The sequence below is a fragment of the Bicyclus anynana genome, chromosome 22, assembly GCF_947172395.1.
Source record: "Bicyclus anynana chromosome 22, ilBicAnyn1.1, whole genome shotgun sequence".
NCBI classification, from domain to species: Eukaryota; Metazoa; Arthropoda; class Insecta; order Lepidoptera; family Nymphalidae; genus Bicyclus; species Bicyclus anynana.
The window spans coordinates 12,955,734-12,980,180 of record NC_069104.1 but is presented as its reverse complement, the minus strand read 5'-3'; the positions used below and the strand labels follow the sequence as shown (position 1 = coordinate 12,980,180).

The 24,447-nt window shown below is 37.7% G+C and overlaps 1 protein-coding gene across 1 annotated transcript; it reads left to right on the top strand.

Moving 5' to 3' along the window:
* The first annotated feature begins 8,207 nt into the window (after positions 1-8,207).
* LOC112049658 (chitinase A) lies at positions 8,208-23,883 on the top strand. The gene is made up of 2 exons (XM_024087637.2): positions 8,208-8,338; positions 22,092-23,883. The coding sequence occupies exon 2, from the start codon at positions 22,100-22,102 to the stop codon at positions 23,756-23,758; it is 1,659 nt and encodes a 552-aa protein (XP_023943405.2). The 5' UTR covers positions 8,208-8,338; positions 22,092-22,099; the 3' UTR covers positions 23,759-23,883.
* Positions 23,884-24,447: the final 564 nt, after the last annotated feature.

Sequence of the window (24,447 nt, the reverse complement as noted above, 5' to 3'; positions counted from 1 at the left end):
GTTTTCAAGATATCGTGACGGATGACCTTTCGCATTTATATAGTTACTAGTAGACGCCTCCGCAGTTTCAACCGCGTAGTTCCCGTTCCCGTAAGAATACGAAGATAAAATATAGCCTTCCTCGATAAATGGGCTATTTAACACTGAAAGAATTTTTCAAATCGGACCAGCAGTTCCTGAGATTAGCGCGTTTAATCAATCAAACAAACAAAAAAACTCTTCTGCTTTATAATATTAGTATAGATAAAGATTAAGATTGTAAAGAGGTAAAGTTTGTGATATTGATGGGTTAATGTGTGAAGTGTAGATCTACAGAACCGAGTTTGAAAATTCTTTACTACTAGAGAGCCACGTTATTTGTGAGTAGTAGTAGTATATTTAGTGAAATTGCAGGCCTTCGGCTGAAATTCAATATTTAAATGAAACCGATTCAATTCATTTGTGCATTATTTTACATCAATCGTTACTTTTTAGTAATTTTCCCAAATCACGTTTTGTTTGTATTACAAATAACAATGGAGTAGCCTAACCCGAGGCCGAACGATTATTATTATACATACTTGAGTACGTGACAAAACACTTCCTATATTGTCAGTGACCTTTTGATATTGATCATCATTTTATTAGCCACGAATACATCTTGTGGTATTTATATGTGTACAGTATATCTGTAATTAATTTATAATCCTGCTGGGTTATTGTCATCGTCGTCACTATCAGCCGATGGACAAAGACAGACAGACAGATAAAGACCTTTTGTAAGTTCTTCTAAACTCCATGGTCCTTAGCTGCATCCAGTGGCTCACTTTATCCCGTTTGATGTCATCGGCCCGTGTAGTGGGGGTAGCATGTTGCATGGACTGCCAAAAAACAACGGTCTCGAGCCGCCAGCATCCAACGGCTCCCTGAAACCCACTTGACTTCGAACTATGTGACTTGCTCGTGGTCTCTTCAGCTTCGCGACTCGCTGAGCTATGTCAATTACTTTGGTTCGTCTCTGTGGATCTCCTCATTTCTGATTCGATCACGCAGAGAAACTCCAAGCATAGCTCGCTCAATCGCCCGCTGAGTGACTTTGAGCCTTCTAATAAGCCCCATAGTCAGCGACCAAGTCTCGGAACCGTAGGTCATCACTTAGATTGCATCGCTTAATATCATGTAAAATCGTGGTCAATTATTAACTTGCTACAGAATAAAAAGTAAATATATACACCAAACAACAAACAAGTATTTTTACTTTTGTAGTACACAAAACAAAATATACCACATTTGCTAAACCTATGCTTTGAAATGAAAAGCAAAGTGAATTTCCCACTGTTCCAAAAACTCCACTTTTCCGTCTACATAATAAAATAGTTTCTAATTCAAATACCCAGTTCAAATAATATACGGTCAGGAAATACGAAGCGTAATATAATGTATTCATTTAGAAATGTACTATTTCGCGTAGAAATTAATACAATTAGTTTCAATTTTCTACGGTTCTGTGTGTCAAGAGATTAACTAAATTGTGTGCGAGCTTTTGGAAAATGTTGTTTCAGGGATTAATCGCGGTGTGCAATCAGTCACATTCGTCATTGATAACAGTTGCATTCAATTTTTGGAAAATATTATTTCAGGGGCTTGGGTTATTCATTGGGGTGTGCGATCGGTCTCATTCATCATTCATAACAGTTGCAATCAATTATTTACAATGAGTTTACAAGGTTGTTATAGTTCTATTTCCCTTGTAAAGTACCTACTCTTTTTCGGGACATAACGACTTACTTTTTTTATCTGTGCACCCAGATTACATGACGTAGGTATGTATTATTTTTATGGTTGAATAGTCAAGGCGTAAAATCGTAACGTAATCACCACGATTAAAACGATGCCAATCGTCGTATCTGATAATCTTTGGAGCCAATCTGTATCTCCATTTCGAGTTGCCATCTTCCACATGGTTAATTCTATGTTTATTAAATATTGTATTCTATTTAAGTGTACACTCAAATAATTTATTAATATTTATAATAAATAAATTGGTATTATTTATATATAAAAAAATTAATACAATATTTAATAATTTTATGTAAAAGCGATGCTTGACTTGACGGGGGCACGGCACCCAAATAGACTGATCGCCAAGACAAAGGAATCCTAACTTTAACCTAGTGGGGTTATCTTGTTCAGTTTAAAAGTTTCTATGGTCACCTTTCGACTTTATAGTCAGAATTGTAGCTCTATAGAACAATTTTTATAGTAATAATTGAAGTGAAAACCATCTACATTTCGCTGGTAAACAAACATCACACACTATACAAAACATCCTACAAAGTCTCATGTGCTAAACGTGGTAGTAGTACTTTACGGATATGCTCTCTCGCAAGAAGCTCTACTACAAAATTGCCACTGAAGAACATTAAACTTGAGTCCAATTGACCGTAGCCAAGGTTCATTCAGCTTTCAAGATTTCACACCTACGAGTACTAACTGGGTAAGTTAAATGTAATAAATAATGCTCATAATAAACAGATAGCGATTGCGCTCCGCAATGGCCCTTTCGTTCATTATATAAGTGAGTTTCACAGATTTTAATAGGCTCAGTATTTCAATATTTAGATATGCTATTTTTAAAGCATGAACATTTTGGTTAGGAATATTTTAGAACATATTTCTTTGAAGGATATATAATTTAACATGCTGCACGCCTGGTAATTATATTGTATGTGCCTATATAAAGGTAAGGATAAATAAAAAAAAGTGGGATGACTAGTAGGTATCAATAAATATTTTTTCCCAATTTCTGACCATTATTTTATGTTAGCTGTGACGTCACACGGGTCTCAGCTGAAAATCAGCGCCGTGTATTATGCTTCTATAAAGTACATGGCATATTATACCGAGATGGACACCCTTTCTTTTTGACAGACATGCTGTCTTCAGAGTAGGGTACTTTTGTAATTTTTAAATCTGAATAATTTTATGTTCTTTCTTCTTTCTTTCTTTCTTTCTTTCTTTCTTTCTTTCTTTCTTTCTTTCTTTCTTTCTTTCTTGTTAGTGACCTTATAAGGCATCCCCAAAAAATAAAGTTCAAATTCTAATAAAAATTGTTTTATATGAGTAAACGAGTATAAAAATCGGAACACCCCAGGTGTGTTCGTAGTCAAGGGTTAATTTGTCAGTTAATAAAAAGAAACCCAGGACTTCACAATCCGAAGCTATTTAACTAAAGGTTAAGTTATTGATAAGACAATATATTTGTATTCAAAGACAATACAATATAAATCGCTAGTGTTATTGTTTACATGTTCAAAGCAAATAACGCGGAACTTCGCCGATGATACGCGCGACGCATAACACCGGCTATACAGGATGATTCAACTGCTTTAAACAGTTGATTCACCTTTGTGATACAGGATGATTCACCACTGTTTATTTGCCACAAATTTGGACGTGCGCGGTTTGATTGACATTTAATTTTGGGGTTAAAATGTGAAAGTTTGAAGTTGAGTTTGACCCCTCAAATGTGGGTTATATTTCTTAAAGTAGGGTACGTGTACATTTTCATATAACTCGTGCGCAGTAACTTGGCACCTGGCTACCAAACGTGGATATATAAACACAGTACAAACATCAGGAGTCAGGTTAATCCGCACGGGCTGTATGTAACAGGTATGTCAGATTTATTCTTTGACTTGTTAGATTTGTCTTAGTTGTGGGATTAACACTATTATTATCAAGCTTATACTACAGGGCCAGACTTTATATGAAGGGGATTTTATGGAGTTTAGACAACTCTGCTACAATGCGGGTTGTTGGGTTTAGGATGATGTTTGTGACGATCACAATCAAACGTTAATGATGTGATGACTGACACAGGCGGTCGTGCTACGAGACAAACACCGACACGAGGCTTATTAGCGGACGCCCGCGACTTCGTCTGCGTGGAATTCAGTTTTTCACAAATCCCACGGGAACCATGGATTTTTCCGGTGTGAAAAGCCTAGCTTATGTGTTAATCCAGAGTAAATCTATTTCCATTCCAAATTTCAGCCAAATCGCTTCAGTAGCCGTAGCGTAAAAGAGGAACAAACATACTTACACACTTACACACTTTCACGCTTACACACTTACACACCAACTTTTGCCTTTATAATATTAGTGTGATAGTTTGATAAATAAAAGATCAAGAAAAGTTACAGACTGACGTACACTAGAATAAGCTTTTCGCTTCCTAGAAAAAAAAATCAAATATAAAATAATTGAGCTAAAGATGTCATTACAAACCATTACAAAATATTTGACTTTTTCCATACGTTCAAAAGAAAGTAAGAGTAAGAACACCCAGGTCAAACGCTTTCTAAATTTTTTACAGTTCGTGATGTACTGAACCCGCATTATATCGCGTCGTGCGCGTGCTGCCTACGGCTACACGTAGCGCGCCGCGCATCCTAATGCTGCTGCGAACAAAGAATGCATGTGACACGGTACACATCGTTTGTTATGATGTTCATTTTTTGACAAAAAACGTAGTACAAAATGTGGCTCATTGTAGCTTTAAATTATATTTATTTCTAAGGAAACCTGCATACTTGAGAATTTTCTTAATTCTCTGTGTATGTGTCAAGTATGCCAATCCGCATTGGGCCAGCGTGGTGGACTAATGGCCTAACTTCTCTCATTCTGAGAGGATACTCGAGCTCAGCAGTGAGTCGAATATGGGTTGATAACGATGAATATTATAAAGAGGAAAAATTTGCTTGTTGGTTTGTTTGCATAGCCTCCGAAACTACTAAGCCCATTTGAAAAAGTCTTTCACTGTTGGAAAGCTACACTATCCCCGAGTGCTATAGGCTATATTTTATCGCTGTTTTTCTTCGAAAACGGGAACTAGGTGGGTGAAACCACGTGGTGTCAGTTAGTAATCCATAAGAAAGCAATCTTCACAGAACATGAACGGAAACCACTGATGATATTTATTTTAAAAAAAAATATTTATCTAGTTTAAAACAATATGCCACACGTCGCATACTGTGTTTGTTCTACTGGGCGCCAACACAACACCTTGGGCCTAGTAAACGGTCTTGATTTAGCATATATAGGTTGCTCGGTAGTATTTCCCATAACTCTAGGGTTATATTCTATAAGAAAAAATAATAATTAAAGATGTCTAAGGAACATGTTGTATTCTGAAATGAATATTTTCGGAGTAAAAAATATTTCTTTTGTAAATAGATCATAAATGTGTCCCTTAAATCGCATCCTTATATTATGACCGATAAACTTATTAATTGATAGATATCATGAAGTAGCTTACTAGTGAAGTTCGGAGTGCCAGTAGGAATATCTCGTCGATATCAACAGTCCTACCACTACGATTACGTATTATAAAATGTAAAGATAGATAAAGACATGGATATTCGGAATTTTTTGAATTGCTTTGTATGCAAACTATTTTTTTTTAGTTAAAAAAATTAGTTATGCAGTTCGGCTCCTGTAAGTGGACTTGTCAACACCTTGAAGTTATGGAAAATACTCCCGAGGACCCTGTATATATATACCTAATATAATGTATGAAAAAACAGCGTAAAATTAAAATGTATGCAAAATTTTGATATTTGAAGATAATTTGATTTTGGATCATTTTTACGTTGCCATTTGCCATATTGGTTTTATTTATAAAAGAAAATAAGTAAGTTTCTTACACTGATATTACCATCTGGTGGTGTAAGCTCAGACATTGTTAGGTTTAGGTATTCTCTTTAAAAATGCTCATCTTCTTTTCACTTAGTAAACATTTTAAAATATACGTCGCGCTATAGTGCTCCTTACACCAAAGGAAGTGTAACTCTAAAAGCGCATATCTTTTCATTTTCTTTTGATGTTTCACTGGAATTAAGCAGTTTTTTTCATAAACAAGACACAGGATACTTTGTTATGTATATTTTTTTTAATTTCTCCTTAATTTAAATATGAAAAAGAAATGTATTCCAAAATAAGGGGGCTGGCACCGTAGAAATTGTAATAATTAATCATACATTCTTGTACGCAGTAGGTTAGCACATAAAAAGGTTTAAGTGTATATCTTTAGTATTGTAAGTTTTTGTAAATTATTTATTTATAAGAAAACTAAGTTTATTACGGATTAAATTCCAAGCGTATGCTAATTAACAGTATTTTACCTTTTACCTCCTACAGCTTCCAAAACTATCTAGAGGCCTACATACGGTGATAAATAACGTACCTATTATGATGAGTAGGTTAGAATACCTACTAATATTTTAAAGAGGTAAAGTTTGTGGTAGGGGGTAATCTCTGGATCTACTGACCGATATTCTAAATTATTTTCCTACGTTATTTATCACCCTTCATAGGTACTCTGTATACCTACCCCGTATATAGGCTGTATTGTATTCCCGTATTCTCCCGGGAACGTGAACTATGTGGGTAAAACCGTTTGTCTGTACATTTGAGAATCCTAACTTGAGAATTTGATAACCTAATTCTGACTGATACGTGAATAAATCTATTCCAAAATATACCGTTCTAACTGTAAAGATAAGTTCTATAATTGACTTTATTAATTAATAAGCCGGCAAAGTTCCCAGGCGTACTTAGAACATGTAATTTTCGTAATTTACGAGCAATCTTGTTTAAAATTACTTTACCCATTCGTAATTTAATTTAAACATTTGAATAATACATCTGACGTTTAATTTAATATTTAAATCAATATATTTTACTGGAGGGAGGATCCGGAGGATCTGGAGGATCAATCATTATAAAAGAATAAATAAAATTTTTATTTAAGTAAGTAAATACATTTTTAACCGATTTCAAAAAGGAGGAGGTTCTTAAGTTGATCGTTATATGTTTTTATGTATTTACATCGATTAAGTACTCGAAGACGCCTGAACCGATTTGTAAAAATCTCTCCATGTGGTCAATTTCATCATGTCATGGTCAGATGATGGAAACCTGGAGAAATCGATTGAAACTTTCAAAAATTATATGGATGACTAGTGTTTTAGTAATGAAGGTTTGAAATCGATCTGACGATGGAGCCAAAATACAGACGAGGGAACATCTCAACGATTTACAGCATTTACCTTTTGTATGGGCTCGATTCATTTGTATTGATGAGAACTTTCCACCTAGATGGGTTGTGATTGTCATTAGGGGTCTGGTGATAAAGACCAAGGTCCATTAGGGAACTCCTTATCGGTTAGCTACCTTGTGTTTAGGCTTGATTTGATTGAAGAAAAACATTGCGACGATATTCTGCTATAGACCAGGTGCTGTACGGTAGTGGGATTACATAAACAGAGGACAGCATTCTGTTAACAGTTTTGAAATCAGAAAAGCATGCATATTACGATTCTGCATGTTGCCAGGAGATATATTGGTCTATTCTTATGTTATATACTACCCCCTTTGGTGTCGAGTATATGTACAGATCAAATGCTTTGTATCAGTTTTATTGCTTGTTGTATTAAGGATGCGGTCCTCGGTTTATAGGTATAATTTTAGTAAATTACTCTGAAGTGGATTAAAAAAATTAGTAAAACCAATGTTGAACAAAGGTATTGACAACATGTGTGTCAGGACAATTTAACTAACAAGTCAAAATGTAACCAGACTCAAACAGAATTCACTACTCCAGACAAAGAGAGATTCTCCGTGCCTAACTAAGAAAAATTACTCCACGGGAAATGTTGGCGAATAGACCACGACCAAAACACTACCAAGGACCGTACAGCGAGCGCCTTATATCACATGCCATTCCCGCTCTCGGACGTCCCCATCATCTAAATCCCACTATTCATGGAAATAACTAGCGCCACCTAGCGACAGCACGAGCCGACTGAATAATTCCGACAACAGTCGAGTGAGCGAGAGAGAGTGAGCCCCGAAAGGAGCTGGAAGAAATCACCAGGGAAGCAAGTTTCCCTGCGTCTTACTCGGGCAAGGAGGCAAACCCTCGAGGCTCGTACCCCCTTACCCGACACTCGGGAAGAGATGACCCCCACTGAGTCGAGTGACGTCATATCCTTCTCTTCCAACAATAATCTCACTACCTCACAGCGCATGGTCTATTAATCAATACGTACTGCTGTCAAACTGTCAAATTCTCGTTACAATTCATGTGCCGTAGTATCCGGGAATCGCAGTGCACGCGCGCGCGCAATACTAATGCGAGCCCTTGGCTTGCCTCGCTCTTCCTGCTCGGTCTATTGTAGGCCGGCTTTAGTGCACCCAGCGCCGCCGCATCCGTCACTCCTCTCGTAGAGAACCGCATGTCTCGTAGTTCAGTGTTACACTGTGTCGGATTTTGATAAAACATAAACACAAACAGGTGATTATCTCTTACACTATATGATACTTTTTTAGTATAAGCTGATGTTTATGGCACAATTCTATGAATAGGTGTTTTTTGATGGCCTCCGTGGCGCAGTGGTATGCGCGGTGGATTTATAAGTCTGTCCTGGGTTCGATCCCCGGCTGGGCCGATTGAGGCTTTCTTAATTGGTCTAGGTCTAGCTAGTTACCATCCTACCGACAAAGACGTACCGCCAAGCGATTGATCGTTCCGGTACGATATCGTATATAAACTGAAAGGGGTGTGGATTTTCATCCTCCTCCTATCAAGTTAACCCGCTTCCATCATAAATTGCATCATCACTTACCATCAGGTGAGATTGTAATCAAGAGCTAACTTGTAAAGAATAAAAAAAAAGAATAGGTCTATTTAAAGGTCCACTACAGATCAGGCTTTGTTTCTAAGGGAAGGTTTATGCAGATCCCACCTTGTTATAACAATGTTTCAGTCTTTAATTATTAGTATCAGATTTTAATGATAGTGATCGAGTCTGACGTCTTAGCGTGCTCTACGAGGTACGCTAGTAAATAAAGAAAATAATAAAGAAAATAATAAAGAAAAGGTCACCCCATAGCCTATTATATATATAGCCATAGCCCTACACGACCGAATCCAAATAGGCTAAACATTGGCCAACGACGTAGATTGATAGTCGATAGACTACTAATTTTGTCTCGGAAAACCAATGGTTCTCGTGGTTTCGTGAAAAATATAACACAGAAAAAGTCGCGGGCGTCCGCTAGCGTTTTCTAATTTAGCAAACCAAGCAAAGCAAAGTTTTAGTTTATGGGAAAGCTTGTGTATGGTGTAATAAAATACCTCATTACGGACGCAAAAAAAAATAACGAAGTGACAACTTAATTTCGTGTATTTTCTCGAATACCAATTTAATTTAATGAATATTATGTACCCATTCTATCTTCACTTTATTTTGTCTTATCGAAGTATCCGAGACAATATGAAACCCACAACGAAGGGGAGGCGGTATTATGCTTCTTTCAGCAAAAGTTTCTGACCATCGGGTCATGTTTCTCTATGGCTCCGTACACAAGCAATAATATTTGTCAATAGTTATAGTAATAATTAGTCCAACCTTAGACAACTTTACCCTACTTTATTGCCTATTTATTAAATATCGTAAGATACCTAACATGCGTTTAAACGGTCGATAAAGTATTTTATAGCCATTACGTAGGTTTTTAAAATTCAATCATAATCTTTAAAATATAAATTAAATGGCGATTCTACAATAGGCTTGTTTTCTAACAAAGGGTCCGCAAAGAACACACGGAAGAAACAGTTGATTTAAACACCAGTAGATTATGAACAATCAAAAACTCCTGAGATTGATGACAAAGTATGCAATGAATGAATATGGAATTACTCTTAAGCCTTCTCCCAGTTGTGTTGCTCGTTATTAATCCGTTACATATCCCGTTATGTGTCCCTTCGATCCAAAATTGTAAATGCTGACTATTTTTTGCGGTTAAAAATAATTTTTCCCTTAAATTATGAACCTTATTTCAATGAGATACGGTATATTTGCATTTAGATGCAATGTAATCGCAGTTTGTGCGAGTGCAATGCTCTTAGATAAATATGTTCGTTGACCTCATGTGCATATCATTTGCATATTACCGATGCGGTTGTATTTTCAACCAAAAGGTTTTAATTAATTAAGTTAAATGCAATACATTCATTAGGGGCAAATTATTTTGAACTTTGATTTTTTATAAAAGAATGTTTCATATTTAAATATCTATACTTATAATAAATCTGTAAAGAGGTCATTTCTGTACATGAAATATATTTTCAAAATGTCAGGGGGGATTAGTGATCGATACCGATGCCAAAAATGCAATCAGTAAAATTTTTGCCTGTCTTTCGTCTGTCTGTCTGTCTGTCTGTATGTTCGTTATAGAAACAAAAACTACTCGACGGATTTTAACGAAACTTAGTACAATTATTCTTCATATTCCTGGGCAGGTTAAAGTATACTTTTCATCACGCTACGTTCAATAGGAGCAGAGCAGTGAAGGAAAATGTTGGGAAAACGGGAGAAATTACTCCATTTTTTAAGCTTCCGTCCGTGTGCAGCCTTAATGGGTAGGGTAGGGGTAGGGTAGGGGTAGGGTTAGGGCAGGAGTAGGGTAGGGCAGGGGTAGTTAAAAGTTTACATCTACTTCACGCGGACAAAGTCGCGGGCGTCCGCTAGTATGACTAATATTCCTGTTTCCCCCCAATGTTAAAAGAAATAAAAAAAAACCATGAACCACGATCTGTAAAATTTTGGTTTCCCCCCAATGTTAAAAGAAATAAAAAAAAAAACCATGAACCACGATCTGTTGATGATTAGTCCGATCTCTTTATCGTTAAGCGATTGAAACTTTACCGAAGACATCAAGCGGGTTGCAGCGAGCCGCTGGATGCTGGCGGCTCCCTTTTGTTTAAAAGTCCATGCAAGAGGCCTATGTCCAACAGCTGACGTCCAGCTGATAATGCTGAATGATGAATGATGATGATGATGATGATGATTGAAGCTTTGTGATAATATCAAAATATTTTTTGAGTAGGTATACTACTTATGGACGCCCGAGACTTCGTCCGCGTAAAATTTTGGTTTTCCACAAAACCTCCGGGAGCCTTGGATTTTTCCGGTATAAAGAATATATTAGTTAATGATCTATATTTTAAAGCCTCATTAAAATTTGTTTAGACACCATTAAAGATCATATATTTAGCGAACGTTTGAAAGATTCGTTATTTCCCATTGTAGAAAATATCAAAAAGTTTTACTTACCATGTGGGTTGGCAAATTTTCGGTTGTTATAAAATGAAGTACGTCTGGCGATTGCAGGCTTTCATTATATATAGCTACAGATAGGTGGTTAGATAAAAGATCATAGATCATAGAAGCACAAATGCACTGCTTACCTTTAGGATACTTTACGAATCGGTATTGGGAAAGGAATTTAATCATTTTGTAATTTGCAAGTTGCCTACCCTAGTTAAATACCTCGTGCATGCCACTGGTGGTTAGTTTGACAGTTGGAATCAATTACTAATTGGTTACCTTTTACAACTGACACAGTTTGACAGATGGTCTGGCTAACAGATGTTCATGCTCTAGTATGATTTATGTAATAACAAGTACGATTGTGTAGCCCTAACGCGCAAAATTTGTTACAAAGTACCACTCAGGGCTCGAATGCGAAGTGTTCGAACGCATCAGCTCTTTGCTACCACCAACTGCCGTACAAATGCGGGCAAACGTTCTCCATTATATAGAATGACGCAATCCTACAATGAGTTCTTCAATAATATTGATATTTTTTCTACACGTGTAGGTACCTTCAAGAGGTTGGTTATAAAACGGTTAAAGAGTTTATAGCTATTAGTTAATTAATAATTTAGTTTTTAGTCTTTTCTTCCATCTACTTTTTTTTATTCACTTTTTATTTTTTATTTTAATTTTTTTTCAAAATTTGTTTGTAATAATTTTATATAAAATATTTAGGTGCGTAGTAGTCTACTTTATAGTATTGTAATCTGTGGTTTTCGAAGCTGGTGTCATAGTTATTATTTTTATTTATATTACTATTATCATAATATGATTATGTACTATGATGTTGTTTGTAAGCCCTCAATAAAATAAAATAAAATAAAGATGGACAATTGCATGACATAGGTATATTTTAACAGTAAAGATAATCGCAACGGTAGTTGTAAACTGGAGCGCAGGGTATATGGATTTGCTGATAGGTACGGCTGCGTTCATAAGGCGTTAAAAATAATACAAAAAAAAGATTTAAATTTGACTTTTTTCACCTCAAAAAGTATGCAGATAATTTCTACATTCTAACCTGCCTAACTAACTAACATTAATTTTTTTATGTTTTAATTTCTACATTCTAACCTACCTACATTCAAAGATTACAACACAAATATTTTTTTATGATTTTTCATTTTCCTATCTATAATCCTGTTTATATTTTATGTAACTAATAATTAATCCAAAACTTTTTTTTTAATAAACTAGAATTTCATACATATTTTAATTAAATGCAAACAGGCGCCGTTGAGTGATCAATTAATTGATAGCTTTACATAATTAAATAACATTATACATATATTTTATACAAATAAAGCATTTTATAAATAACATACAGGTATAACTAGTGTCTATTACTGGCTTATTCTGAATACTGCAATAATTGTGATAATCGATTTGTTGATTGCACAAAACTCTTAATTATTGTTAATTATTAACTATTTACATATAAAAAGCCCCGGCATTTTTTCCGACACATACAATAATCGTCAATCATCGTGCAATATTCACAGAGTATATACCTTAATCTTCTTTATAAATCATTCTATCTATTGGTGATAGCTGCATGAAAACCATTTAGTAGTTTCAAGTATATCGCGACAGACAAATAATGGCGGTGGTTTTTGTTTTTATTATATTTAATTTATGTATAGACTAACGTAGTTCCAGTTCCCGTGAGAATAACATAGCTTTTTATAGGTAAAACGATTTTCAAAAATTGGTTCCATAAATCCAGATACTACCATAATGCCACAAAATTCACAAACATATATAGACAGACAAACGCTGCGGAGGACTTTGTTCTATAGTATGTTTAGATAAAACAATTCTGCTTATCTATACTAATATTATAAAGCTGAAGAGTTTGTTTGATTGAACGAGCTAATCTCAGGAACTACTGGTCCGATTTGAAAAAAAAATTCAGTGTTAGATAGCCCATTTATTGAGGAAGGCTATAGGCTATATGTTATCCCCGTATTCTTACGGGAACGGGAACCACGCGGGTGAAACCGCGCGGCGTCTAGTACAAAATACATCGAATCAAATATCTAAGTTAGGGTAGGTTACGTACCTACAGCAAATTGTAACTTGTTATTATACTTATTGAAACGGTGCCCTTTCGTCGTCGTTTGTATTACGCAAACGGATTCACTCGTTTAATTACTAGAACAACATACAAAAGAGCCGAACACAATGTAAAAAGGTCGGGAGATCCTCCAAATATACTCAGGCCATTGCCTTCGGATTCACCAATAAAAAAAATTCAACCGATTTCATAAAACACGAACTTGCGTAGGTACCTACTATAGTTTGGCAACATCGTTCGTAACACTCTCGATGGTTCGCGCTGGCCGGGGGGCGTCTAGCGACAAATGAAAATCCAACGATTGATGCACCTCACTTCCCCGCACGCACGATTTCACACCCGGTCTTTCCCCCCGTCGCCCGCATATCATGAGAGTGTCATCTATAAACTTGCCAGACTATACCTATGTGGTTCCAAATATAAGACATATTTTTTTAGTTTTTCAACGGGATATTATTAAGACAATAATTAACCACCTTTTATCGCCTCAGTTTCGACGCGTTAGTGTCATTTCTACTAATATAAAATCTTTGCCTACCTTACTTATGGTAGGAGCATAGGCTTTATTTATAACAAACTTTATTTATTTTTACATTATCACAAAAGTTTGGGTACCACAGGCCTCGTAATGTGATCTATGGTCTCAATGTTTAGGCGATTATGCGTGTTTGGTTATCACATGTCTCAGACCTTAGCATCGCTTGTACGCCAAAGCTGTGGCCCCAGCAGTCGGCATGTGACATTTGTGACATCAGTGGCCTACAATAAATTGTTTGTCAATATCGCCGCGATCACGATCGGCTGAATTTTACTAAAAGCATAGTTTACGCGAAATACCAAACTTGTAGCGTGTCAGCTGATGATATAACTGTGATAATAGCTGACATGACTGCAGCAGCGCATCATTATATTATGTACTCGTATCTACTAACACAATCATTTGATATGATATATTATTCGGACCTATTAAATAATGTAGAAGAAAATCATTCTATTCATTATCTAAGGTCCCGACTGTTTTCTAATTGCTTTCTACACTTCTGGACTGAGCTTGTTTTTTTTCTTTTCAGTTTTTTTATACTTTATGCAGTCGGGTTTTTTATTTGTTTAATTAATTTATTTATTTCACAATTTTTAGTTACGCTAGATGGTTAATTTCGGATTTATTTGATTCAGTGTATTTGTATTTGTGTCAGTGATTTCAAAATACGTAACTTTATTTTTTTAGTACTAATAGTTATTTACAGATTTAGATACTAGAATACAAATCAAACTTTTGTCTATCTGTCTGTTTATTTGTCCAGGCTAATCTTTGAAAAACTAATTTACACGTGGACGCAGACGCGGCTATTCGCTAGTTATTACTGTATTTGTATTGTTTTAACAATATGACATGTTGGTGTACGTATCTATAATATGCGCATTTTAAAGAGCTTTTTATACTCTAACGATTAATATACGTATGTTTAGTATCTGTTTTATGGATGTGTATTTTCTATCTACACTTGAAGGAGATTTTTATATTTATTTATATTATATTAATCGTAATAATAGTGAAAGAGGTAGCAGGTTGCAAGGGACAGCCCCAGTTAAACCCTCAGTTATTGTAGTGTATTTTTTAATAGGGGCGCAATTTCTTTGCAGTTAAAAAATCATGGTGAACTAACCTTTACATTTTGCCTTGCACTTCGCGGGGTCGTCGGCCCCAGGGCGGCCGCCCACGGCGCATTGTATGCTAATGTGCACCAGATTTGTTGCGCGTCGCTCCGGCACATGGGCGATAAGCTTTACAGCGGTACTGACGAAGCGATGTGGCATTTGTTGTTGTTATTTTTTGTATTCTTTTGACGGCCAGTGGTATGCGCGGTGGACTTACAAAACGGAGGTCCTGGGTTCGATCCCCGGCTGGGCCGATTGAGATTTTCTTACTTGATTCCAGGTCTGGCTGGTGGGAGGCTTCGGCCGGCTAGTTACCACCCTACCGACAAAGATGTACCGCCAAGCGATTTAGCGTTCCGGTACGATGTCGTGTAGAAACCGAAAAGGGGTGTGGATTTTCATCCTCCTCCTAACAAGTTAGCCCGCTTCCATCATCACTTCCCATCAGGTGAGATTGTAGTCAAGGGTTAACTTGTAAATAATAAAAAAAAATCTATTGTTTTTTTTTATTTTGGCTACAGTTATACTAAGAAGTTACTAGTCCCGATTTTGTTTTTGATTAATTATTTACATTTTTCCGCACAGTTTTCGACTGCTCAACCATCCAACAACAGCATTCTGTTTCTTATGATGTTGTTCAAAACTTTTTGATGTAAAACCATTCACGGTCATTCGTATCAATATATATATTTTTTTAAATAAATATACTTAAACAATACACATCACTATCTAGCCCCAAAGTAAGCATACAGAGTAGCTTGTGTTATGGGTACTAAGATAGTTGATATTATAATATTAATATACAATTATATGCTACATATAAATACTTATATAATGTATAAATACACACAGACACTGGAAAACACTCATGCTCATCACACAAATATTTTCCAGTTGTGGAAATCGAACCCACGGCCCTGGATGTAGAAAGCAGGGTCACTACCCACTGAGCCACGCGGTCGTCGAATTTATTAGAATATTAGTAAGCTTTAAAGATTTAAAAATGATCAAACCGTTAACCCGCTTTAGAAAAGTACTCTTTCTAATAAAGAGGGAAGACTGGCCGTTAAAATAGGCTGATAACAGATTTATAACACATAGTGTGTAGTCGCAGGATTTATTTAGTGTATAGTCAAAAGAAGCCGTTTTAAATACCCCGAAATGGGAGCCCTTAACGCATCGCTATGTTACGATAAGTACGCTTGTGTGTGTGTTGTCGAGGGTTATTAGATTAGCTCTCACATAGACACAGAAGTGGTTTACTTTTGGAGAGTAAAAAACTACGTGTGTAAACTATTTATGAACTTATACAATTCATCATTATCAACCCATATTCGGCTCATTGCTGAGCTCCACTCTCCTCTCAAAATGATAAGGGTTAGGCCAATAGTCCACCACGCTGGCCCAATGCGGATTGGCAGACTTCACATACGCAGATAATTAAAATAATTCTCTGGCATGCAGGTTTTCTCACGATGTTTTTCCTTCACCGTTTGAGACACGTGATATTTAATTTTTTAGAATGCACACAACTGAAAAGTTGAAGGTGCATGCCCCGGACCGGATTCGAACCCACACCTTCCGGAATCAGATGCCGAGGTCATATCCATTGGGCTATTATGGCTTTCTTTTTATATCTCTATTTTTATGTAGTATTTTTTTTCTTTAGAAAATAATCTATAATATAAAAATGAATCGCAAAATGTGTTGGTAAGCGCATAACTCAACAACGCCTGGACCAATTTGGCCAATTCTATTTTTAAAATGTTAATTGAAGTTCTAGGATGGTTTTTAAGGCGAGAAAAATTTAAAAAGACTAAAAAAACATTATAATCCCATACAAACGATTCGTAATAATTTGAATTTTAATATGTATAGGGTAGGGGTAGGGTAGGTGTAGGGTAGGGGTAGGGTATGGGAAGGGTAGGGGTAGGGTAGGAGTAGGGTATGGGTAGGGTAGTTGTAGGGTAGATGTAGGGTAGACGTAGGGTTGGAGTAGGGTAGGCAAGGGTATGGAAGAAGTGCACAAAAGTCAAAGCGAAGCTTGATCGGGTCCGCTAGTAAATAATAAAAAAATAAAAGATTAAATAAAAAAAAAATTGTACTGGAATCGAACTCTGGTTTAATAAGTTTTGCGCCTTAGATTCACACCACTGGTCCATCTGAGTCGATATAATAAACTTGAAATGTGTTAACTTGGTGCACGGCTTGGGTGTTAGGTTTATTTTCGTTACGGAATTTCCTCGGTCTCCGCGCTCAAAGCCCGCGATAAAAACTTAAAATTGTTATGTGTCTATAGGTTATTAGTCTAAGGCTGATAAATTAAATGCTTTATTTTGCATACTGGATGTTATGGATTGGAAGCTTCTGCCCGCCTCTCACTATTAATTATACAGTTTAAAACTACATCACACGCTCGTTTGACTTGTGACACTTGCGGTGTTATAATTGACAGCGCGGCAGTGTCATTATGACACGCCATTTTTCATTTTAAGATGCGTATCACTATCATTAACTTTATCAGCCAATTTTAATGACCCACTATAGAGTTTGGTTTTTCTATTTGTAGGAGGTGGGATATGGAACTAAGACCCAACATTTTCTAATGTGGTTTATGGTGATAATGTTAAATTCTTTAACCACTATTAGCTTCGCTTCCATCTTAGATTCCATCATCACTTACCATCAGGTGAGATTGTAGTCAAGGGCTAACTTGTAAACAATAAAAAAAAAGACATCCACCTCCAACTTTTCAGTTATACTACATTTTAAGAAATATCACATGACTCAAACGGTGAAGGAAAACATATTCAGGAATCTGCATATCTGAGAATATTGTTAATTGTCTAAGTGTGTGAAGTCTGCCAATCCGCATTGGGGCAGCGTGGTGTACTATTGGCCTAACCCCCCATTCAGAGAGGAGACTCGTGCTCAACAGTGAGCTGAATAAGGGTTGTTAATGATGTTTAGATGTTACCTAATGATAAACACCGAGACGGACGACTTGTGCTCTCTTAGGCGCTGTAACCTCAAACTTCTCGGGCTGCGAAATTTTATTGAAAACTTCTAAAAAAAATACCGGCAAGTGCATGTCGGGCCACTCGCAGTGTAGGGTTCCGTAGATTAAGTTAGCACTTTAATCCCTTATGTAATGCACAAAAATACCGATTACGTTAGGATAGACAAAAAATTCCCATATTTTGGGAAGGAACCCCAAACATTTTTTTTTCCTAATCTCATTTTTCTAGTTTAAACATAAAATGAGTCATTGTACTGACAACTTTATCTTTTTATTTTTCAAGATTTTATTTTACGACTTTGTTCACATTTTTAATTTACATATTCATGCTAATTTACAGCTTTCTAATCTAATCTTTGCGCTTAACCGTTGACGGACGGACGTACAGACGGACATGACGAAAATATATGGGTTTCATGTGGACTATGGAACCCTAAAAAGAAGCTCAGTTTTTCATAGCCCGACCCAGGGCTTGAACCTAGTATCTCGTGTAGCAACATAAACTTACCAATAGACCAAAGAGGCAGGCGTATTTATATAATATCCCATGTATGGGTCAAGCCTTTTCCCATACCTATTGCATTTGGGCGGATTTCGAGCTAATTTGAGCTAAGATTAAGATCCACCCGCACCTCCAATGCGGCACCTCCAAGCTGACTTATAAGTTAATGATAGTTGTAGTAATTGAGTTTCTTGCCGGTTCTTCAGCAGAACCTGCCTTCCGAACCGGTGGTAGAATCTTTACAAAATAATCAACTGAAATTTCAAAAGTGCTTGCAAACTGAACCTACTTGAAATAAATGAATTTTGAATTTTTTGAATTTTGATAATGAGCGAAATCGATGGCTTAACATGCTTTCAAGGAATCTTTCTCAACAAATTTTTCAACTCCGCGAAGCCATTAAGAAAATTTTGTAAGAAAGTACTCAGGGTTCAGGGCACTAGGAGCCGAACGGCACACACATCTTCCTACGTTGGAGAGCACGTTAAGCCGTGGGTCCCGGTTATCACAATCTGATAGCGCTCATTAGTCACGGAAATCCTAAGACAATTTTTAGAAATTATGAAATAACCCAAATTTGGAATCGAACCTAGAACTTCCCAGCTATACACAGAGCAACGCAACACCGTCAGAAATACGAGAAGTAAATTAATGATATCATTTTCATCATGACAAATTAGCATTAGAGAGAGAACTACAAAAATATGGAATGAGGAAAATTTAATATTTTTTTTGACTTTACAGTTTTTGATGATGGTGGAAAAGAAAAAAAAATGCAACGCATTTCCTCTAAAAGATGTATAATCACAAAATATTTATGTCATCATTAACAATACATATAAATAAATCGAGTTCTTTTAGTTATTTACAGCCTCCGTGGCGCAGTGGATTTACAAGACGGAGGTCCTGGGTTCGATCCCAGGCTGGGCCGATTGAGATTTTCTTAATTGGTCCAGGTCTGGCTGGTGGGACGCTTCGGCCGTGGGTTACCACCCTACCGACAAAGACATACCGCCAAGCGCTTTAGCGTTCCGGTACGATGTCGTGTAGAAACCGAAAGGGGTGTGAATTTTCATCCTCCTCCTAACAAGTTAGCTCGCTTCCATCTTAGGTTGCATCATCACTTACCATTAGGTGAGATTGCAGTAAAGGGCTAACTTATAAAGAATAAAAAAAAATACACGATACTAAAACACAAAGAATTTTTTTTTAGAAATTTCGTCTGTTTGTTGTGTTTAATCTCTGGAACGGATATATATAGAGACACACTTTTTATCCCGAAAAATCAATAGTTCGGACGGAGTTATAGACTTCTGCTTGTGTATAATATATAGCTGACGCCGCGCGGTTTTTCTCGCGTGGTTCCCGTTCCCGTAGGAACACAGGGATCATATAAAGCCTTCCTCTATGAATGGGCTATCTAACACTGAAATATTTTTTTCAAATCCAGTAGTTCCTAAGATTAGCGTTCAATCAAACAAACAAACAAACTCTTCAGCTTTATAATATTAGTATAGATTCGACTAAAGTACCCTAAAGATATAATGAATCAAGATATTCTAAGAATATTGAGGTATAATCACTTCTTCCGTCCCTATAAACGATATAATTGTTATTTGAGATAACAATAAGATATTTAGGTTTGTGGGTCAATTTGTCCCGCATAATGATTCAACGTGAAAAATTATGTAGGTAATAATTATGTATTGGAGCTAGAAACATATTATTCAAAATAGTAGATAATATACTCATTAACTGAACCGTGATAGCCCAGTGGATATACCTTTGATACGGAGGGCGTAGGTTCGATTCCGGTCCGTGGGGCATGCACCACCAACTTTTCAGTTATCATCATTTATCACGTGTCTCAAACGGTGAAGGAAAAATATCGTAAAGAAACCTGAGAATTTTCTTAATTCTTTACGTGTGTGAAGTCTGCCAATTCGCATTATGCCAGCGTGTTGGACTATTAATCTAACCCTTATCATTCTGATAGGAGGCTCGTGCTCAATAGTGACCCGAATATGTTGTTAATGATGATGATGAAACTCGTTAACTGCTATTGGTTCAGTAGTTAGATCGGCTGAGGATTATAAGGTCTAAGATTTGAGATCAGGGTCAAGGCAACAAAAACAAAGTTATTGGGTTTTCTTTTCATATATTGTACAAGCGATATAAGCGATTTAATTTTGGGATTTCACTATTTTGCGGGGGGGAATTGCGTTGTGAGAAATCATGGACTTAGTAACTTTAAAAAAAAAGCATACGCAGGAGACCCGGAGGCCTAGGCCGGTATTGTCTTGCTATAATAGGCTGATATCGATGATAATGAAAGTATACACCGATTTTCACGCAAGCAAAGTCGAGGGCGTCCGCTACTTTTGTTATAAGATTGGGTACACAATCTAAAGGGAATAATTTCCAAAAGGATTTCTGTACTTTTCGGTACCGGTGTATGCCTAGCTTTGTCTGGCTCGGTCCAACCTACGTGGTTTCGGATCAGGAGGTTCTGGGTGAGAGTATGAAATATTGAGCTTTTCTTTCTTCTACAAAATTTCAGTTGTAATTCTAAACCCGAAGTTAGGAAGTGGTGGGTTTAAACTCTATATTCTTTCTCATAAGAGAAAGAATATAGAGTTTAAAGGAGAGCTTGACCCTGTGGTTGGCCATTAAAATAGACTGTTGATATTGATGATAGGACTAGCAAATTGTGACAGAGTTGTACAAAGACCCGTTGATGTCTTTTGCTCTACATTATGTAAATGATATGCAAAAAGGAACCGGTACTTTTTCCGGCGTAGGATGGTATAACATTATTGATTGCTTACAGTTATGAATATACCTCTATTTCCGATTATATTCAATTGTACAATGACATTAAAAGAGTGTTTGGGTTTTCTTGCTGCTTTTCTTAGAAAGTTATCTCTTCCGAACATATTCTAAGAGTAGATTCACTGCAAAGTGACATTTTTGTTAAAATTTACCTATAATTTTGTATATTGTTTATAAATAGAAATACGTCTGATATGACCAGGGGTAAACAGGTTTCAATGACTTAACTTAACTTGATTTGCTTTTCAAGGCACAAAACCACTAACTTTGAGTTGCTATCGGTGACTGATACTCGATTATAGCTTCCCTACTCTTGTAAAGGAATGAAACTGATCTCTTTTATAATCTGTATTCAAGATCAAGGAGACTTAGTCAATGTAATAGTTACGTATAACGAGTTTTATTTATAACGTAAGCAAGTTGTAGGTTCTCACGGGGACGTCGACCGTTAGCTCGGAACAGGATCGCCACCGGTCCGTCTATCGAGCGTACTTACTCATAACGGGCTCGACTCATTAGCACTGCGTCTTCAAAAACAAACCATTAGCGAACACAATTAAAAAGATAATGTCTCCTTAAGCGACCCACTTGCGTGACCGGGACACGAGAAGTAAGCTAACGATTTTTATTACGCATCTCAAAATCAGTATCGGCATTCCTTTGCGAGCTTCTCCGCTAGCGGTTGGCCTACTATACCCCCCGTATATAAAAGATACCACCGAGATGCGAGTTCAGTACGCATCAGACGCTTAAATGTAGAGATCGCGCCCGAGTTTTCACTTGTTTATTTATTTGTAGAACCGGTCATGAGGCAGGCGGTGGTCTTCGCGGCGCTGCTCGCGCTCGCCGAGTGCGGGCCCCCTGGGAAGCCGAACTTGGGATGGGGTGAACGGACGTTCGCGATCGTCGAAGTGAACCAAGCGGCCACGGCGTACAACCAGCTCGTGAAACGGCATGACGCCGCCGATGTCACTGTCACGTGGAACGTTTGGTCGGGAGACCCGGCCACGAGCTCCAAAGTTCTTCTAGATGGCAAGCAGTACTGGTCCGGCGCAGGCTCTGCGACCTCCGCGACATTCCCTGTCAAGAAAGGAGGAAGATACCAGATGAAAGTGGAACTCTGCAATGCAGACGGTTGCAGCTCCTGTGAACCGACCGAAATCGTTGTAGCCGATACTGATGGAAGCCATTTACCTCCTCTGGACTTTTCAATGGGAGAGAGGAATAAGCCGTTCAAGCAGACATCTGGGAAAGTCGTCGGTGCTTACTTTGTGGAGTGGGGTGTGTATCCCAGGAAGTTCCCAGTCGACCGCATCCCTGTTCCGAATCTCACCCATCTTTTGTACGGATTCATCCCGATTTGCGGTGGAGACGGTATCAACGACAGTTTGAAAGAAATCGAGGGAAGCTTCCAAGCTTTACAACGATCTTGCAGTGGCCGAGAGGACTTCAAGGTTTCCATCCACGACCCTTGGGCAGCTTTACAGAAACCGCAGAAGGGACTGTCTTCCTGGAACGAACCTTACAAGGGCAATTTCGGACAGTTGATGTCGTTGAAGCAGAGGAGACCCGACTTGAAGATTCTACCCTCAATCGGTGGCTGGACTCTCGCTGATCCCTTCTTCTTCTTCACCGATCAGACAAAGAGACATCGTTTCGTGGACTCTGTGAAAGATTTCCTCATGACCTGGAAGTTCTTCGATGGTGTCGACATCGATTGGGAGTTCCCCGGAGGTAAGGGAGCCAACCCTGATCTCGGAAGCCCAGAGGACGGTAAAATCTACGTCACATTGATGAAGGAGTTGCGCGAAATGCTTGATGAACTGACAGTTTCGACCGGTAAGAAGTACGAGCTGACTTCTGCTATCAGCTCCGGTTGGGACAAGATCCAGGTTGTAGATTACAGCAAGGCCCAGAACTACATGGACCACATCTTCTTGATGAGTTACGATTTCAAGGGAGCTTGGTCAAACGACACTTTGGGTCACCAAACTCCACTGTACGCGCCAGAATGGAATCCCAAAGAGACGTACACGACTGACTTTGGTGTTAAGTACCTGTTGGCTCAAGGGGTTAATCCGAAGAAGATTATAGTGGGTGTAGCTATGTATGGCAGAGGCTGGACCGGTGTCAATGGTTACAAAGACGGGAACCCCTTCACTGGCAACGCAACAGGACCCGTTAAAGGGACTTGGCAAGACGGAGTAGTGGACTACAGGGAAATAGCCAATGAAATTGCACAGAGTCAGTGGGAGTTCCACTATGACAATGTAGCACAAGCCCCATATGTCTTCAGACCGTCGACCGGTGACCTGGTAACGTACGACAACGCGAGGTCCGTTATTGAGAAGGGTAAATACGTAAGGAATAACAAACTAGGGGGTCTCTTCGCATGGGAGATCGACGCAGACAATGGTGATCTACTAAATGCCATGAACATGGGTCTGGGCAACAATCAGGCTTGAATTTCGGTTTGAACCATGAACGTATTGTAAATGTGATCGTATATAATAAGTTTGCTGTAAGTAAGGTCTCACATAGGTCGTAGATGTATGAACGTAATTTATAATAAAGACTGGTAAATGTATAATTTTTGTTAGTTTTGAAAATCCCCTATCCAACATAATTTCCTGTTATATGTTTAAAGCTTATTGAATTATTACTGTATGCTAAAATTAAAACATGACCTCCGTGGCGCAGTGGTATGCGCGGTGGATTTACAAGACGGAGGTTCTGGGTTCGATCCCCGGCTGGGCCGGGGAATAATAATAATATATATGAAAATAAAAAATAAAAATGTTAAATTCTCTCACGAGATATTATTGACAATAACCGTGACCGAGAGCTTAACATTTTTTTTTATTCTTTACTAGTTAGCCCTTGACTACAATCTCACCTGGTGGTAAGTGATGATGCAGTCTAAGATGGAAGCCGGCTAACTTGTTCGGAGGAGGATGAAAATCCGCACCCCTTTTTGTTTTCTACACGACATCGTACCGGAACGCTACAACGCTTGGCGGTACGTCTTTGTCGGTAGGGTAGTAACTAGCCACGGCCGAAGCCTCCCATCAGCCAGACCTGGACCAATTAAGAAAATCTCAATCGACCGAGCCGGGGATCGAACTTAGGACCTCCGTTTTGTAAATCGACATCG

Bases quoted from the DNA above. Each gene is read 5' to 3' on its own strand.
- LOC112049658 (XM_024087637.2), top strand. From the start codon at position 22,100: ATGAGGCAGGCGGTGGTCTTCGCGGCGCTGCTCGCGCTCGCCGAGTGC.